At 52.6% G+C, this 15,214-nt stretch overlaps 1 protein-coding gene across 1 annotated transcript in view; it reads left to right on the forward strand.

The window, feature by feature from the left end:
• The window catches only part of CTBP2 (C-terminal binding protein 2), a 168,837-nt gene that overhangs the window by 118,637 nt on the left and 34,986 nt on the right, over positions 1-15,214 (forward strand). Inside the window, exon 3 of the mRNA XM_010859571.1 lies at positions 937-1,096. Coding sequence (XP_010857873.1) covers positions 1,039-1,096 — 58 coding nt within the window. The 5' untranslated portion in view covers positions 937-1,038. The remainder of the gene's footprint in view (positions 1-936; positions 1,097-15,214) is intronic.

The following is a 15,214-nucleotide window of genomic DNA, read 5'->3' on the forward strand; positions in this document are numbered from 1 at the left end:
GGGGTGTGTGTGTGTGTGTGTGTGTGTGTGTGTGTGTGGCAGTTGGTGGTGGTGTTAGGATAACCACAGCAATGAATCAGAAGCTCTAAGGCTTTGGAGGTTGCAGATGATGATTTATGGCCTCAACTGGCACGTTGGCTGAGCAGGGGATGAAGGTCAGGGCCTCCCCAAACAGGCAACCCTGACTTTTCTCCACAAAATGGGCAGTGGAATGCCTCGGGAGTGGCCCAAATACCCCAACCCAAATGGGAGACCCCTCCTCCTGTGCCTCACCTGCTTGAAACACCACGGGAGTGGGACAGGCACAGGCCGCAGACCCCAGCAGTGGCCCCCCTGGAAGCCAGCAAGGCTTTGGAAGGTGGAATTGGGCAAGCCTTGGTTAGGTGGGGCATCCATTCCTGCCCCCTCCTTGGGCAGTGGGGGAAGGGTTTGAAAGGTGCTGAGCGGTGGCCAAAGGGCAGTTTTGGAAACCGCCTGGGGGATGGCAGTGGGAGAGCAGCCCCAGCTGGTGCCTGCGTCCCTCCAGACACTGGGGTGGGCTCCCAGGCAGTCCGGGTTGGTCCCTGCCTCTGTCCCGTTGCAGCTTCCAGAGGTTACAGAGCGACGCCACTGGCTGTCACTTGGTTTCTGGCACTGGAGGCTGAAGTATCCTGACCCAGGCTGGTCAGTGATTGGCGTTGGCCGTCAACAGCAAGAGCTGCAGATGGTGCTGCTGACCGCTTTCAGGAACTGATGACCTTTTGTCTTGTTCGCCCGCTTCCCTCGGAGGCAGGAGACTGTCCCAGGGACAGGGAGCAAACCCTGTCTCCAGCCTTGGAGGAGAACAAGTCCCCCAGGGCAGGTCCCCTTGTCGCAAGTGGCAGCCAAGCCTGAATGACCGGTTGTCCTTGCCCCCAGGGTGTCCAGAGAGTAAGGCTTCTTTTCTCCTCGTTTCAGGGCGCGTAGTGGCGTAATGCCCGCAGACTCCTGCGAGGGCCCCTAAGTTCTTAGAGGACCGCTTTGCCTTTTGAATCAGAGAGGTGCAAAGTTCGATAAAGAATGGCCCTTGTGGATAAGCACAAAGTCAAGCGACAACGATTGGACAGAATTTGCGAAGGTAAGAGCCAGCGTGGTTGTCGGTTTTTAAACAGAGAACGTGCAGACCGGCCCTGGGCTCCTGGACCTGGTCTCCTAGCCAGGCTGCTGTCCCACCCCCACCGCAGTCCCAGGCGCCTGTCTGTGGTGTCCTTGGTGGTGACTGGCCTGCCCTTCAGGTAGGCTGAAGTGGGCCCCAGGGCAGAGGTGGTGCTAGGAGGGCAGCTGGGGGGTCTGTGCTCCCAGGATCATTTTGCAAGTGAAAGGAAACCTACTTTCTGAAGTTTCTGGACTTTCTCCGCTTCAAACGGAAACAGTTGCCACCACAAATAGCTGGAGCCCGGCGTAGCCCCTCGTGATACGTTCATGTCCCTGGTTATCTTTGAAAATGTTCTGGGAGTTGTTCTGGTCATGAAAGGAAATTAAACAGAATTCAAATCTTACGGAAACAAGGGACAGAACTCTAAAATGTGGGTTAAGGACCATCCTCTCCTCGAGGGAGTGGTGAGAAGTCTAGGGAGTAGGCCTGGGCTGCGCGTGAAGTGTCCCTTGCTGGCCCGCGTCCACGCTGCCGGGCTGTGTGGTTTGGCATGGCGTGGGCACTGGTGACTTCGCTGCAGTGTTTCTCTCAGGGGCCGTGGAGCCCCTGGGCAGGGTGGGCTCAGCAGCCACGTGCCAGCTCACTAGTTGGCCGGCTGACTCGGGCCTGGGAATGTGCCTCCCACAAGCTGTCCGCGTGGTATCGCTTCTAGATGTGGCTCAAGCTGGTGGTGTGTTCTGCTCTGGGACTCTGCCCTGAGATGGCTCCCACCTAAAAGAACTGAAGAGCACCCACTGTCCCCCACATCCCTGGGTATAAGGAGGTGTGGAGAATTAGGGATATTTTTAGATATAATTTTTCAAACCTACAGAAAGAAGGATCCAGTGCAATGGACATTGATAACTCCCTTCAGCTATATTCACCAGCCGGTAACATTCGTTATTGCTTGCTTCCTTATATGCCGAGGTACGTAGATAGAGATGCGTGTGTGTGTGTGTGAGAGAGAGTATGAATGAATGGAGGATGGATGGATGGACTTTTCCAGAACTATCTGAAAGACAGCTGCAGATGCACCCGTTTATTCTTAAGTACCTTTGGCGGCAGGTACGATAGTTTCCTTTCCTACATAAACACACCACCACCATCACCCCCAGGGAGCTGGGGCTCATTGCACGCTTATCTGACCTAGCTGGCGTGGTCGTGGCTCCCGCACGCCTCTGTTTTCGCTGGCTCGTTTGCCTCTGCAGAAATCAGTCAAGGAGCATAAATGTGGCATTTAGTTGTCATATCTCTTTGGTCTCCTTAGTCAAAAATAATTCCCTGGCCTTTGACTTTCAGAAACATTGACATCATTGCAGAACCCAAGCCAGTAGGTTTATGCAATGTCTCACCATCTCGGTTCACCTGATTGTTCGGGGGGTTTAAGGTTTTACTTCGGTCCTTCGTTTTTGGTACCTAGTCCCCATTCCAGAAAGCCCCGGTGGACCGGCTTTCTAAGGTTGGTTATCAGGAATGTCTACTGGCTGATTGCACCCTGAGCCCAGTGCTTATCTCGGGATGCCGCATCGGAGACCAGAATGTGGTCTCCGCCAGTGGCCTTTCCTTTCTGTGCTCAGGGCAGCCGGTGGCAGCAAAAAAACCACTGAAGTTTCCTTCAAACCCTGTTTCTCAGTCATAGTTCACCAGTCCCCAGCCTTCCCTTTTTTTATAACAAATTCCAGCATCTCCTTTATTCGTGAGCAGTGTTCCTGAGACAGTGCGGTCTTTCCGTGTGACTCTTTGCGACCCCCTGGACTGCAGCACGCGAGGAGACAGTTGCCATGGTTTGTTTTAATTTTTCACTGTCCTCTGTCAAGGTAGATGCTTGACGTGAAGTGACCCAGGTGTAATTTATAATCCATGATCCCACGCATTCATTTGGTGTCTCATGAAGTATAAGAGCTGTTTCAAGATGCTTCCTTGATGCTCCTTGCATTTATAAGCTGTTGCAGCGCCTTTAAAGGTCAGGGACTGGGGGTCCCCATTTCCCAGGTGCTGCCGGCGAGGTACAGGGCAAGTCGGTGAGCAGCTCGGGTACCCAGGCCGTCTGCTGTTCTGCATTTGGCCTTGGCCTCTGATCAGCCCCGGGGATTCTGTCATTTCTTCCTCCTGACAGTCTCACATATCTCCCTCCCTGGCTTTGGATTCTCACCAGGCTCCGTTCTGGAAACCCGAACTAACCATTCAAGAATGTTCTCCTTGGAAGTCCAGCAACCCCAGCAGATGATTCTCTCCTTCCCACTGCCCCCAACCTACCACCGAGGACTTCCAGTATCTCTCATTGTTTTATGATTTAAAGCGTGAAGCTGCCCTCCTCTGCTCTGGGCTTGTAGGAACGTTGTTTTCTTACTTCGTCTCTGGGAACACACATTCCTTCCAATTCTTCCCTCCAACCTGCTGCCAATCCCAAGCCAGACAAGCCTTCAGATGGCCTCAAGGGTCCCTCCCAGCCCTCCACCTTCCGCAGTGAACCCCTTTTCTCCAGCCGAGCCCAACTGGTGCAGCAAATCACCCCTGCAAACATACTTCTCCCACATCTCTCTCTTCCTCCCAGAGCCCAGTCCATTTCTCCCTGAAACCTTTCGCACCGAACCTTGGGGTCTCTTCCTCCTGAGCCACAGTCGCTTTGAGACCTAGTCTGTCCATCTTCAGGCACCCAGAATCCGCACCTTTGCACCTCAAAGAGGATGTTCCTGCTCGAGATTAAGCAAAGTACAGAGTACAGCTTTGCGTCTCACCACCCAAAGTCTCGGGTTCATGTCAGTTCAGTCTCTCAGTCGTGTCCAACTCTTTGCGACCCCACAGACTGCAGCACGCCAGGCCTTCCTGTCCATCACCAACTCAGACGCATGTCCATTGAGTCGGTGATGCCATCCAACCATCTCATCCTCTGTCATCCCCTTCTCCCGTCTTGGGGGCTCCATCAAAATCCATTAGAGAATAATAGTCTTTCAAGCTGACTTAAAAGCCAGGTTTTCTTTTTTTTTTTTCCAAAAAGCTATTCTTCTGTTTTGATGCTTGTCATTTATTCTCTGCTCTTTCTCGATGCCCACTCTGTGCTGTTGTATAACGATTGCATGGAGCAGGGTCTGTGAACAGACTTGACCAGACTGCGGTGCTCTCTTTCTGGTGTGTGTATAGGTCTGGATTTTCCTTTCTGTTTAGTTTGCTGGCTTAATTGACACATAGTGTTTGTGAATTGCACCATTCAGAGTGTTTTAGGACCTAATGGCATCATGGCAGAGCTAGTGTGATTTGCCCCAAGTATTTGTTGGCCAGAGAAGAGAGCTTGCCATTCCTTACTATGGCGGAAGTAACCCAGAAGAGCACTTTCTGGGGCCCTGGGTTTATAGAACTGTAATATACCACAATGGCCTTGCTGATGACTTTTTGTTAGAACATCTTATTGTGGGTTATGGTACAATAAATCACTAAACACCATCCTTTCCTGTGGCTGTTGAAAATGTAATTTGGAGAAAAGTAGATATTTCATTTTACTTCATTTTGTTTGAATGTCTTATACATGTGGAAAAATGGTCCTGAGGATTATATCAGCTGAGCTAAGTCCCCTTCATTACATAATTCAGGAGAAGACTTCTCCTTTCCTCTACAGGACAAAAAGAAATGTTAGAGACCTCCTATTAAATAAACAATCAAATTCAACATTCCTTACCTCTGAGTTAGCTTCCCTGGTGGCTCAATTGGTAAAGAATCCGCCTGCAGTGCAGGAGACCCAGGATCGATCCCTGGGTCGGGAAGATCCCCTGGAGAAGGGAATGGCAACCCACTCCAGTATTCTTGCCTGGAGAACTCCATCAACAGAGGAGCCTGGTGAGCTACAGTCCACAGGGTCACAAAAGTCAGACATGACTTACTAACTCTTCTGCTTCACCTCTGGGATGAAAACAGGGAATAAAAGGCAGTGAGGAAGATGGACGGGTTGGTTGGGTGGATGTGGAGAAGGAGACAAAGGTCATCGGGTGTCTGCTGAACACATAGTTATACATCTTGGAAATCTTTATCTAGATCAGTCTTGTCCCTGAGGAGCACAAGAAAAGTCAGGGAGAGAATACTATAGGGATGAAGTGGGGGAAAACTGTCTCACCTGTGTCATTCTCTTCTTAATTGGACGAGCTTGCTGTTCGGAAAGCGCGTCTCCGTGGACCGTTCCCCCAGGGACGCTCATTCATGATCCCAGAGTGTTCAAGGAGCAAAAATACTGTCTAAGAGCTGCTTGGTCTTCGAGGTGGCAGGAGCAGTGAGGGCGTCTGGGCCGGGTGAGAGCCTCCAGCAGGGAGGACTGGGAGCATCTCGTTGCCTGGCTCATGCCCTTTGGGGCCCACAGACCAGAAGGAGTGACCTGTATTTCCCCACAGGAAAAGCCTCATCTGTAGACTCGGACCAGAGTCACTTTATCTTCCATTTGTATGCTTTTTGTTTGACCTGTCTTAAGGCATAGTAGAATCATTGTTTTGTTTTATGAAGCACTTGGAGGTACCTTATCAAGAAGCCACGTCAACACTGGCCACATATGTTGGTCTACAATCATTTCTAATAAATACCTTTAAATAGCCCCAAAATGTAGACCTTAAATGGTATTCATAATGTTGCTATACATTATAATTATATGTTTGGATCAGGCAATTATGTACATTTCCAGTAATTATGTGATCAGTGATAATTACATTAGGTATGTAAATATACAATAGTCAACCAGACATGACTTAAACCTCTAGTATACATGAATAGGATGAAGCAACATGGTATTGAGGTAAAAGATCAGAAAAGGAAGGGGGAGAATGGTCAAGTTGCAGCTTCATAGACTTAGTTTGCGAAGGATAAAGGTCCACAAGATAAATGGTTCAAAGAGAAGTTTGGAACAGCGGCCCCTGCCCTGGGATGCCCGCTGTCACTTAGAGATTGGGTTTGTAGAGCTGCCCACACTCAGGCCCCCACTTACTGCAGATGAAAGCCGGGTTCAGCATTGTAATCATTTCTCAGACGTCGCTCATCTATGAAATACAGACTCAAGCTACTCTCTGCGTTGGTTGATTTGCCGGTGGACTCTCATCGGGCTTGGCAGACATTTTTTTTAAACTTCCCACATTTCTAAAAGCAGCGTGTTAAGGCTGCTTCCATTTTGGGGTTTGGGGTGTGGGGACTTTAGTCCATGGCCAGGTGTGGCTTTTTATCAGCATCTGGGTATTGTCTTGTGGCCGCTGCTCTGCCTCTCACCCCTACCACAATGGGTCATGCTCCCCCCCGAGGTGGGCAGCACCTGTCTCTGGTATTTGGGGTCACACCTCCTAGGCATGAGCCGCCTGCCTCGCCTTCCCAGCCTGCTTCGCCCTGGGTGTGTTTCATCTTGGTCAGTGGCACCTTTGAGGGAAGAGTGTCTGCTCCAGGCCCAGTGAACTCCTCGCAGGAACCAGGGCTCCGACACGCTGGGCCAGGCCTCCTTGTTCAGAGCAGGCCTGAGGACAGTAGGGTCTCCTGGCTTTGCAGAGCTGGAGGCCCGCAGATTGGGGGGCATCATGTCCCACACAGCTCAACCTGATCACCAGTGTCTGGGGCGACCCTGCTGCCAGCACCCCAAGATACAGGGCTTTGCTGCCTGCCTCCCACCCTCTGATTCCTTTTACAAATGACACGTGTGGGTGGAGTAAGACTTCCTCCCAAGAGATACTTGGGAGTAAGTCCCAACTGACTTACACTCATTGCATCGAACCATGACTTATTTGATGAACGTCCTGGACCTTGGTTGACTCCCTGGCTCTAGAGCACAAGCGGGCTCTCGGTCTCCCTAGAGGCTTTCTGAGATGCTGGTGCTCCTTCAGGTCTGGGCTAGAACCTGGCTCGGGGGTGGCGGCAGTGGGGCTGTGCAGTGGCCTGGAGAGCCTTCTGGATGTGGCCATGCGCCTGCTCACCACCGGCTCCATGCTGCCTGTGCTCCTTGTACAGACATCAGAAGGGCTGGAACATCCACCAGCCTGCCTCCTGCGTTCTGGTTGGAGAGATGTATGTGTCTGGAGGGGGCTTCCCTGGAGACTCGATGGTAAAGAATCCGCCTGGAAACAGGAGAGGCAGGTTCAATCCCTGGGTCAGGAAGATTCCCTGGAGGAGGAGATGGCAACCCACTCGGGTATTGTTGCCTGGAGCATCCATGGACAGAGGAGCCTGACGGGCTGGGGTCGCAAAAGAGTCGGATGTGAGTTAGCGATTAAATGACAGCAGTGGGCCTAGAGGGTGCCCCTTCCTGTTCGTACCCTGGAACGAGTGAAACACGTATGTTGGCAGTCGGTCCTTTCTTGTCTGCAGAAGGTTCTTTATGGTTCTTTATGGCTCTTACCTTACAGCCAGGGCCCGTGTGAGCACAGCTGGGACAGCTGGGTCCCTGCCGGCAGGCTCAGATACTACAAGTGGCTGTCTTCCTCTGCCGTCTTCACTCAGTGCCCACTGTGCCTGGGTCCTTGCAAGTGAGGGACTGTGCTTGCTTTAGCCTGGACCTGGGCTCGGAGAGCAAAGACTGTTGCCACAAAGTCTTGTTTCTTGTGCAGAGTCCTGTTCTTCGGGTTCATTTTTACGTGTGTGTCCAGCCAGCGAGCATGTGATGAAGGGAAGGAAGGGCACGTCAGGAGGGAGAGGGCGCCGTCACCTTCATGAGGAAACCAGGAGATGTCTCCGGTTTCTAGGGGATTGCAGGCGGATGCAGTCGTGGGTGAGGTGTTTTCACCTCGAGAGCTGGCAGGTTTCTTTGCACTGGGGACGTGTGACATTGGGGGATTGAGGACGCTTGTTGGAGGTGGGTTATTTGAGCTGGAGCCAGGCAGGTGGAGAGGGTTTGGGGATGATCAACTAAGGTGGTGTGAACCTATTCCTGATAAAAACCAATGAGGAGACGTAACACGGGAGTGTGTCGGGGTGAGGGTCGCCGTGTCGAGATGCATGGGGGATTCAGTGTCCTGAGACGCTGCGATTTTGCAGGAAGAGCTGTTCCTGCAGGATTTTATGGAGAGGAAGGAGGCTGAGTTCTCCGAGCACCTACCGACCTTGTGTCAGGGATCCAGCCAGGTCTTTCTGAGTAGATTCTGTCCCGTGCTTTTCGCAGGCCCTGCATCCGAGGTGTGGTCCCAGCTCATATTTCCTGCTTCACCAGCACAGCCAAAACATGCCATAAAACAGACTTTTAAATCCCATAACCTGTGGGAGTCAAGTGTAACTTTTGTAACACGGCTCTCATTAAGCTGTACAATCATCTAGTCTAGAAATCGAGTCAGGAGCCATGCCCAAGCCTCCGTTTTCATTTAAATGGCTAAATTGTAAGTTCCAGGCGACCTGGGGCTGTTCAGCAGGCAGCTGATTTGGTTGCAAGGCTCCACCTCGGGTCCTGGGTTTTCTCTGGAGAGTTGTGCTGATGACTGAAAGCCTCCTGCTCCGGTTGGGAGGCAGGAGCCTAGAGCCTGCAACCAGGGGCCTCTGGGGCTGCGTCCATCGTGGGATGTGTGTCCATCGTGGGAAGACCGAGATGTCTGGTCGGTTCTGCTCATTTTGACTCTGTACTTTGTCACTTCGACGAAGACGGTCGTAAAGCCCTGCCAGACCCTGTTTGTTGTTTTTCTAGTGTAAGTGGGGTTTATTTCCCCCTCTCTGATTTAGATTAGCCAAGTAAGTTGCTTTGGTAGGGGATACTATGGAGACAGAAAGAAAAAAAAAGAAAAACTTTTTTAAAGACAGAAAGCTGTTTTTAAACATGTTAAACAAGCAACAACCCAACACAGCCTGTACACATTTAAAAGTAGGAAGTGGGATGTCACGGGCCTATTTTTGGCCATCACTGCCGGAAATGAGTGTGACCCACTAACCCCTGCAGAGCCCGTGGGAGGCAAGGGGGCAAGGGCAATGCTGTGGCCTCTTTCTGGCCAGCAGCAGGCGCAGGGAAGCATCTCCAGGGATTTCTGATTTCCACCTTGGCTTTCAGAGCTGCCTTGGGCTCCTGGCCCCAAGGACTGGAGAACCAGGAGATGGGGGGAAAAGTCACTCAGTTGTGTCCAACTCTTTGCAACCCCATGGACTGTAGCCCGCCAGGCTCCTCTGTCCATGGGATTCCCCAGACAAGAATATGGGAATGGGTTGCCATTTCCTCCTCCAGGGAAATCCTCCCTACCCAGGAATGGAAACCTGGGTCTCTGGCATTGCCATTGACCATCTGAGCCACCAGGGAAGTCCCCGGAGATGGAAAGCCCCAGCACAGGGAGGAAGGCCAGCCAAAGTGACCGATGCTTCAGAGTCTCCTCCTGAGAAAGGAGTGGGCATCCCTTGACGCCAGTTTGGCACAAACAGCACAGCTGTCGGGGGGACTGCTCAACCCAGCGACCTTCATGCAAATCCAGTCTTTAGATTCACAAAGTCCACCATATACTTGATTTTTTATTTTTTAAAGGCATGAAGGGACTTCACTGGTGGCCCAGTAGTTAAGAATCCACCTTGCAATGTACGGCATGTGGTTCGATCCCTGGTCGGGGAACCAAGTAAGATCCCACATGTCGAGGGACACCTAACTTAGTCCCGGCACCACAACTAGAGAAGCGGGCATGCCACAGTGAAAGATCCCACATGATGCAACTGAGACTGACACAGCCAATAGATAAACAAATTTTTTTTAAAAAGTGAGGACTAGACCCAGAGCAGTACTTCTACTTCCCATTCTTTTCAAGCAGTTTCCCAAGTCACTGTTGATGACAGCATAAAACGCTTGTAGGAGATATGTCCGAGGACTGCTCCGTGGAGGGCTTCGCTGGCCGTCCCTCTGCTTGTCTGCCTCAGTTTTTCCCCTGCTCTTCTGGCACTGTCTAAATCGCCCCAGTTTTCAGGTCTCTACAGTTTTCAGCTGATGCCTTATGTTGCACAGGGAATTGAAGACTTGGCTTTGGGATGTCGCGTGTAACGCTGAGGTCCCCATTCAGATGATTCTACAGGGTCAGCTTTATCTTGGGTTTGTTTTGTCTGCGAGAGGATTTGGCTTGCCTGTTTCTTCTCACTTCTCCGAAGATGGCTTTTTCCTTTATGCAGTTTTCTGTAGTGAGAGACTCTTGCAGGATTACAAATGAAGTCTGCAAGACTCAGTAATCTTTCAGAAATTGGTCCCATCTCACTTTATTTAGTTAACATGAGATTTTTTTTAATTTTTTTTTTTCCAGGAAAACCCTCCCTTTTCTAAAGACTGCAGTGAGTTTTGTTTTTTATTAATCTGCCAGGGTGTTCAGAAAAGTCCAAACTCAGTTACAGGTGTTTTTACCTAACACAGGAAAACATCTGTCATAATATTTGGCAGGTTGCAGAGCTGAGGCTGCGTGAGTTTGGGTGGCTTCCGAGCAGAATGGGTCAGAAATTGATGGAAACAAATGGGCTTCCTCATTCTGGGGCCTAGCGTGAAGCCTCCCTGAAGCTCTCCTGCCCACTGCTGACCTGCTCCTGGCATTACTCCTTTGCACCTGATAAACCAGGGCTGTGGGGCACGTGTGGTCCTGGGTCGTCCTGCTGAAGTAGAGGACTCAGCCGAAGACCAGTTAGTTATTTGTAAGTTGGCTGAGTTACCGCCAGCTACCCCACTGCAAAAAGATTTGGCACGACTTCCACAGCTCATCTATGTCTCTGAAGGGAGCGTCTGCACCACAAGTGGAGTTTTGCAGCATCAACACCACATTCGTGTTAAGTTTTTCTTTATGACAGGAAGGAAGGGAAAGCAAACACTGAGATGGCATAATACTGATGGGTGCGGTCTGTTAGCTAGGCTGGGGGCCCTGGCTCTGACAGGGGCCCACTGCACCTGTTTCAAGGAGCTGGAGCAGTCATCTGTTTAGGAATTACTGTCGGATACTCAAGTGGCTGACTTTTATAAGTAACATATGTTATATTGGGGGTTTGGGGAAACCTTAAGAAAACAATAGGATTAGTTTGTTAAAGAGGTTCCCCTTTTGCCGTTTTCACAGGGCTGTTAGTTTCCCCAGGTCGACACAGGGAATTCCAGAAAGCAGAGCGTTGGCTTTTGGAGTTGGACCTGGCTCCTGTGCATCTGGGTACCCAACTTCTCCATCCCCACATCTTTGGGATAGGCGAGACAGCCAGAGCAAGGCCTGGTACGGACATTGAACACATGTTGAGGCCCCTGTAATGAGGAACCTGGAAGGAAAACAGGATGTCAAAGATGCCCTGTTTATGGTTACCCTGAAGGGTCAGGCAAGGCCATTGCAGCCCTTCCCACCCAGCCAGCCAGTGTTCTCTGACCAGTGATGGAAGGGTGGAGGTGGCAGGGGCGGCAGTGGCAATGGAGCGGAACCCCCGCCGGGAGGCCACAAAGGCCCCTCTTGGCCAAAAGAGCCAAGATTGGGAGAAGGGGGTGACAGGTTTGGGTGGGCTGGGGCTGCCCAGGGTCATCAGGTTAGCGTCCTTTCCGGGGTGAGGACGTGTCCTGTTCGATACAGCAGGCCGGTTTTCGCACAGTCCCGTCTCCTTGCGGTCCTTCTCACCATGAGACCGCCCCATCTTTCCCTGCCCTCTCCTTTCCGGACGGGAGGGAGTTCCGAAGAAGAGACCTGCGGAAATCGGGCTCGCCTGCCCAGCAGAGCTGGGAAACGACCTGCTGCAACCAGATAGTGCTGTTTTCGTTCAGTTTGGGGCTCCAGCGTTTTCCTGTCCTTTTTGATGTATCTTCGTAGTGAACACATCCTCGGGCTGTTGGAGAGATGTGTAAATATTGTCTTGTGTGTGGCCAGGCCCGTTGTCTCTGTGTCCCCTGCCCAGGCCTTTGAGCCCATGACGGTGAGTGTGCCAGAAGAGAAATTAGAGAAATTGGCGCCAGCAGGCTGCTTTCATAGATGGAAACCCAGCGTTTTGCAGTGTGGCTTTTTCATTTTTTTTCCCTCACTGTCATGCATCCTAGGAGGTGGAGGGGATTGGGGGAGGATCAGAGTCGCTTTGCCATCTGCCAGGGCTTTTTCCCAGTTAACTTGAGGCCTTATTGGCATTTTGGGGTCAGAAGTGGTGTTTAAGTCACAGCCTGGGATCCCGGGGCTGTGCCCCCAGGCAGTGCTTTTGGCTCAGTTCCTCTGTAGTCAGTCAGGCTTTTCCCAGAGCTTTGGCTTTGGGGGACCAAGCCCTCTTTGGGGAGTCATGTTGGTTTCAACAGAGCTTGTCCCAAAGTTTAATACGTACTGACCAGGCCGAGGGGGCGCTGCCCTGTGTTTCCCTGTGCCTCCAGGTTCTCCACAGGGATTTGCACTCGCTTTCCTTCTCGCTCTTAAGTTTTCAGTATTTCTCATTAAAAAAAAAAAAAAAAAATTTTTTTTAACTGGTAATTCTCTTTAGAGATTCTAATGGAATTTTTGGTTAAGGGACATGTGGGTGAAGACGAAACATTCTGAAGTTTAATGGCTGCAAATATGTATATTGTCTCGTTTTTAAATGTTCTGACTATACACAGCCCTTGTAAGCGTGGGATTCCCAGCTTTCGGTTTCGCTGCGAATTCTGTGTCTTGGAAGCTACAGTTGGAGGACCCCAGTCCCGTCTGGTGGCGCTTCCCAGGGCCCTGTTTGTACGTTTGAGGAAATGTTTTAATGCTCCTCTGTGGGGCTTTCCTGCATGCAGATAACTGCCGTCCTCTGCGTTACTGCACCTAATGTCCCTGGTGGGCTCTGTAAAATCTTAATCCATGGGAATATGGGAGATGATCCACGAGATCTGAGCCAGGCCAAGCCTGCTAAAATTAATGCGTCCCTTGCAAACAGATTTAAAAGCAAACATGCCTCAGATGCAGCCTCCTCCCTCCCGGCTGTGCTTCATAACATTGGGGTTTAGTCGCTGACCTCTGTTGCCCTCTTAAAATGCTCAATTCTAGGCTACACACATGGGCTGTATTTCTGTTGCCGTGGTTTTTCCAGGCGGTATGAAAGGGTCTGTGTTGTGTGATAATACGGGAAAGAATCCGTTTGGGCTTGAGCAATGTTAATAACTCGTTTGATTTGTAACCAGAGTCATCTCGGAGCCAGATTTCAATATTGGCAAAGCATCAGGAGGCAGACCTGGCCCATCTCTCGGGCACCTCCTGCTCTAGAACTATGCGTGAGGCTTTTTCTTTCTTATCCCGCCTGCCTGTTCACGTTTAATTTGTTCTTAGCCGTGTGCAATGGATTAACATTTCATCAGGGTGGATTAAGATTGCATCGACATTAAAGCAACCTTTTTCTGTTTTCCTCCTGTCACTTTTAGGCAATCCTGATCCGGGGGTGGGGGGGGGCACCTTCAGGATGGGGAGGTGGGCTCATCCAAAAAGTGCCCTGGTGAGGACGAGGGAAATAAGCCAGGGCTTCAGTGTTGAGAAGAATTCCCAGTCGCAGGTCGGGAGGCCTGGATGGAGCCCGCAGCCGGTTTCATCGGTCTAACGAGATGTCACATGGAACAAAAGCTTTAGGGGTTTTATTTAGCTCCTAATCCGCTGGCTGAGAGAGCGGAGGTCCATGTGAGTGCTCCAGCCGCGGGGAGGCGGGGGTGCCGGGCCGGCTGGCTGCAGCCTCCTTTCTGGGACTGAGCCGTAAAGAAAAGACCTCTGGTGCTACCATTGGAGAGTGAGGCAAAGTTACCGTGAGTGTTTTGTCTACTAAGGTTTCGGAGAATTAATAATTCAGGCCATACTTTGAAATCGAAAACCCCCAGTTGGTCCTTCCTACCGTCTCGGAAGGGTTAGAATACAGCCAGGTCTGGTTCGGATGCATGTAATTGAAGATTTATAAAGAAAGCCTTCCTCTTCTGCCTCTGGCCGCAGTCTTTTTTTTTTTTCCTTTTTCAATGCCGGTTCCCAGCAGGCATATAAATATTGGTCGATCTCAGAGCTGGGATGCAGCCGGGTGGTACGAGGGCCCCTGGGAGGTCGCCGAGGCTCCTGGGAGGAGAAGCTCTCTGACGGATGGAGGCGGAGAGGGCCTTTGGTACCCTGGGCTGCGGGATGTCGCCATGCCTGGGGCGGCTGAGCCCTGCCTCTACCGGGAGGCCTTCTACAGCACAGCGGCTGGGAGGAAGAGCTCCGTCCCCGACTTCGCCTTTTACGACAGCAGACAGGCAGTGATGTCGGCCCGCGGGGCCCTGCTGCCAGGGGATTACTACAGTGACCCTGCTGGAGCCGCCCGGGCACCCGGGGAGCCTCTGCACCATCGCCACCCCGGAGCTGGCCAGCCGCTGCCCGGTTATGGAGCGCCGGGCGGCAGGATGACGTGGGAGCCAGTGGCAGCCCGGGCCCCTGCCCTGCAGGACACCGGTCACCTGTACCGGGACCCTGGAGGTAAAATGATCCCCCAGGGGCAGCGATCACACAGCAGGGCCCCTTCGCCCGCGCAGTACATCGGGGAGCCAGCGGACAGCAGGTACGGGGCAGAGGCGCCCGCCTACCCCACCGGCCAGGTCTACAACAATGCAAGCGAGAGGCCGGTGGATTCCGCCGCCTCCAGGCAGGCGGCCCCCACATGCCTGGTTGTGGACCCGGGAGCGGCAGCTGCCTCCGGGATCGGCGTGGGGACCGCCCCCAGCGCCCCACCCCGAGGCTACGGGCCAGCCCGGGAAGGCGTCCACCCCAGGATGGCTTATGAGAGGTGCGAATCCGATCCGTCCGCCTTCCAGGGGCCCGGGGGCAGCAAGAGGAGCGTGATGCCGGAGTTCCTGGCCCTCCTGCGGGCGGAAGGCGTGTCAGAGGCCACGCTGGTGGCCCTGCTTCAGCAAGGCTTCGACTCCCCAGCCGTCCTGGCCACCATGGAGGACGCGGACATCAAGTGCGTGGCGCCCAACCTAGGCCAGGCCCGGGTGCTGAGCCGCCTGGCTAGCGGGTGCCGGACGGAGATGCAGCTGCGCAGGCAGGGCAGGGGGCCGCCCCTGCCCCGCACGCGCTCCAGCAGCTTCAGCCACCGCAGCGAGCTCCAAGGCGACCAGGTCGGCCTGGGCGCTGCAGCCCTGCAGCCCCAGCCCCAGCCCCAGGCGGGGCCCCTGCAGGCGGCATCCCCTCGGGCTGTAGACCCCGC

The sequence above is a fragment of the Bison bison genome, unplaced genomic scaffold (assembly GCF_000754665.1).
Source record: "Bison bison bison isolate TAMUID 2011002044 unplaced genomic scaffold, Bison_UMD1.0 scf7180017864456, whole genome shotgun sequence".
NCBI classification, from domain to species: Eukaryota; Metazoa; Chordata; class Mammalia; order Artiodactyla; family Bovidae; genus Bison; species Bison bison.